Below are 4,039 nucleotides of genomic sequence, written 5' to 3'. Positions count from 1 at the left end.
TTTCTCGCAAAAAATGCCTGCCGAGGGTCAAAACTGATCAAAATTGGGCCAAAAAAGGTCAAAAAAGGTGTGAAATGGCTTCAAATTGCCACATCACTCACGGTGTCGTGATGGTTAAGTCTGAGGGAGAAATTTTGAAGAGCAATATCAACACTTTCATCTGTGTGTGTGTGGGAGGAAGCAGGGTTCGTATAGGTGGTCTAGTGCAGTCCCGTTGGGTTCGCGTCCTGTTTTCGAGTGTGTAGAGGAGTGAATGAGAGCTTTCTCTCTTCAATTTTGCACTTGGGAGAGTCTATTGAAGTTCTGAGGCTTCCATGGATGTGTGTGTGCAAGTAATTGAGGGAAGAAGGTGCGGCTTTCTACAAGACTATGTGACTCTGTATCGGTGCCATTAGGGTTGGTGCTGCTCCAAAGAGTCCAACAGAGTGGAGTTTGGTGAAGCTTTTGCAATGGTTTGAGAGAGGAATTTTGTGGCTGGAGTTTTTGATTTTTTGATGGTTTTTCTTGTATATTTTGGTCACCATCGAGTGTGATTTCAAGTGGTGATCAACTCGACTCACCTTGTAGTGTCTGCGGGCAGGCAAGGGCTTGTAGGTCGAGGCGTTTGGAGTTTGAATTGAGCTTGTGGGTAGATTTTTAAGAGATCTCTTGAGTGGTGGTGAGTGAGGTGAGAAATTCAAGTAAATTCCTTGTGTGGTGTTGAGTTGTCTGGGTGTGAGTGTGCGCATGGCGTCGTTTGCTCCATCACCGTGTACAGATTTTTGTTAAAGACTCTCAAAATGAACCTAATGCTTTAGCAAAAGAAAATATAAACTACCAAAAAGAATTATAGTTATCCAATTTTCTCAACGGATTTCAAGATGTTTTATTAACGACATCCCTTGTGAACTACCTACTAAACGAGGCAATGCATTAGGAAGAGGATGGGGTCTAGGAGGGCCCCTTTATTTGCCATGAGATTATGGAGGTGATTAAAATTTGGACGAATAGATACATGCCATGTGTGCAAGAATGGTGGGTGTGTAAGAGAGGTGTAAGAGTGGTCAAAGGATCCACTTTTCCCCCTAAAAAGGGTGAGGATAAATTTATGATTTTGGGCCTTCCTTAACTCCTACATGTGATCTCCGATTTGAGCGGAGATTATAGATCTAGAATCTACACGCTGAGCTCTTTTCATAGATATGCTACATGATATACTTTTGCCTGTTAGATTTTAAATTTTATTTTGGGAAAAACTTTGAATTTAAATAAACTAACCGTTTTACCTGTTTGAATTCAAAAGTTGTCCTTCGATCTCTTTCTTGATACTAAAGGTTTGACTCCCTTAAATTGCCAAGTAAAGAGGGCCCCTAAACTCCATTCTCTTCCTAATGATGACCATGCAATTGAACTCCTTTCAGGAATTCACCTCCTAATAAACCTCCTTATAGAGTTTCTCAAGAGGAGAGTATGCGGCAAGTGCATGAGTTAGTTGAGAAGGGCATGGTTAGGCCTAGCTCATCTCCATTTTGTTCACCCGTGCTACATTAGGAAAAAATTGGACCCCCTTGGGGCCATGTAAGGATTCCTAATTTTAAGGGATTAAAGCTAATTTTGTAGGGGATGGAGGGAACAAAGACAATAAATAGGGCTACTTTTGTAGCTCTCTCTCTAACTTCTCTCTAGATAGGAGAGGGGGGGAAAGCAGGGAATGAGGGTGGTAAAGTAGGAGGAAGAGGGGGGATAAAGTAGGAGAGAGAGGGGAGTAAAAAGAGAGAGAGGAGTAAAAGTAGAGAGAAGAACCATTCTCTCTCTACCTATCACCAAACAAAAAGAGTAAGTAGTTATGACAAAATCCACTTTTCAGTTCGTGCATCAATTCACCCCAAAAAAATGATTTTTTTATAAAATCTTCAAAATGGATCTTTTAAGCTTTCAAAAGGTCCCTCTATATATATATATATATATATATAACAGTATTTTTTTAGAAGAATCTAGCTTTTATAAGCTCCAAACCTAAAATTCCTTGGGTCCCTCTCTACATTAACTCCAAGAATAAATAGATAATGCCACATCATCAAAACGTCCATCTAATAAAGCCTAAAAATTGAAATTTTTAAAATTTAAAAATTTCCCTCCTTTGAGCTACAAAATTGAACCTATATATGAAAAAATATATTTTTAAGTCTTTTTATCCCAAAAATTGTCTGTTTATCCCAAAAAGTATATCTTATCAAATTTTTCCCCCATCATAACTTTTCACCATGTCTCTTCGCGACATAACCAATGAATCACATGCGCCGTCATCTACTAGGTCAACTAATGTTAGTCTGCGTCTACCGATCGAATTTTCTCCCACAAAAAAAAATGACGAGAAAGCATTTCAACCGGCATCCGTACGACGGTTTCGAGGAGAAACCAATGTTGACTTGTGGCTTGATGGAGGGTTGTATCCAAAAGATCCGCTCGTGGGCTGTCATCTGACATTCCATACACTCCCAAGCTTAATCAAATATGTGGGAGAAGGAGAACGTGGTATTCTTGGGTATTGTAAGAGATTGGACTCCAATCACGCAGGTGCGTCGGCATATTTCCGACAACAATGTCAAGTGTTACACATTCATTCCACAAATCTCCAACAACAACTACATTCCACAGAGAAACAACTCAAAGATCTTAAAGAGGAGATGAAAGCTACAGAAACAGAGGTAACTAAGCTACAGATTGCAATGATGCACCTAAAAGCCACTCCATTTGGCATGCGTGAGCGTAAGAGGGAGTTCTCTTCCATTGAAAACTTAGTCTCTAATGGAGGGGCATGTAAGAAGTGGATAACGGAAACCAGGTATTTTTTTAATTCACAGTGTTCATAACTCTCAAATAATTTCCATCAATTTGTAACTCAGTTCACCTTTTGAAATAGGACATATATACAAGATGTGTGTGGAAGTTTTAGACAAGAGGACTGTTGCAATCTTCTCCTAGGATGCATCTCAAAGGAAGCTATACTTTACATCATAGGTTGTGAAAAGGCCAAACACATGAAATATTCCATCACAAAGGAGATCCTAAAAAAGATCTCTAACCTTGTGTCTGAGGATGATGTCTTGAGAGCTTGTGATGAGGTTGGGATCATGACAAATGCATACCATGCACTTCATGGATTGATGAAAGATGCATTACGAGAGCAAGGCATCACATAGAATTTATTTCCTATTCCACATAGGGTCCAACTTGCAAAAAAAGCAAACAATGATCTTGTTCGGGAATCCCTTGGTGAATACAAACACATTGAAGGATCCATGGTGTACTCTTCCACGAGTGCCAAGTCACGTGGTAATATAAAGGGAGGCAATACTATTCCTAATGGGGCAAAGTCTTTTAGTTATCATCAATTCAACAATATTTTTGTTGACTTGAAACGACTACAACGAGCTATGGTTAAATTTTATGCTTTGTCTCCACAAGGTAATACAAATTGTAATGTCATTTTTTATTTGTATTGAATATCATTTAGTATAACAATTCAATTCCTGTGTTGTTTCAGTACTTGGAGAGAAGCTCATATTTATTCTTAAGCTAGATGAATGTCAAATTGTCAAGGGACGGAGATTGGAACGTATGAGTGTGACACTCATGAATGAGGCAATGTTTTTTGCAAAAGTCGATGCTATCGGTGATCATTCTCAGAAATCATCATTTAGTGTACAATCGGAAAAAGAAATATGGTGGTTAGGAGCTTTTGAAGTTTCGAAAGAGACTCGTGAGGTGTTGGCATGGGTCTTCTCTATGATCCCGTGGATCACAGAGGTTATTAAGGCACAACTAGAGGGAGAAAAGCTAGAAGTAGATGGAGGAGGTACATTTGATGTTGAGTGGCACTTAGGAGGTGATCTAAAAACAATCAAATGTATACCTGGGTGTAAACAAGGTGCTTCATCACTTCTTCCTTGTCCATATTGTGTACGAGGATACAAGGAGAGTACTCGTGGCTCCACGTCTTCAAAGAAAAATGTCAAGGGAAGTCAGGCAACAGGGTCAATGGATGATGATGCAAGGG

General features: G+C 39.4%; 1 protein-coding gene across 1 annotated transcript; it reads left to right on the top strand.

Annotated features, from left to right (window-relative positions):
• Positions 1-2,243: 2,243 nt before the first annotated feature.
• LOC147458092 (uncharacterized) lies at positions 2,244-2,852 on the top strand. The gene has a single exon (XM_086513394.1). The coding sequence runs from the start codon at positions 2,244-2,246 to the stop codon at positions 2,850-2,852; it is 609 nt and encodes a 202-aa protein (XP_086369520.1).
• The last annotated feature ends 1,187 nt before the right edge of the window (positions 2,853-4,039 follow it).

The sequence above is a fragment of the Adiantum capillus-veneris genome, chromosome 5, assembly GCF_014529385.1.
Source record: "Adiantum capillus-veneris isolate H3 chromosome 5, ASM1452938v2, whole genome shotgun sequence".
In the NCBI taxonomy this organism is placed as follows: domain Eukaryota; kingdom Viridiplantae; phylum Streptophyta; class Polypodiopsida; order Polypodiales; family Pteridaceae; genus Adiantum; species Adiantum capillus-veneris.
Note: the sequence above shows the minus strand (reverse complement) of the source record. Positions and strands in the feature narration are given on the sequence as shown.

What these genes read in the sequence shown, in the direction of transcription:
- LOC147458092 (XM_086513394.1), top strand. Translation starts at nt 2,244, where the DNA reads ATGTCTCTTCGCGACATAACCAATGAATCACATGCGCCGTCATCTACT.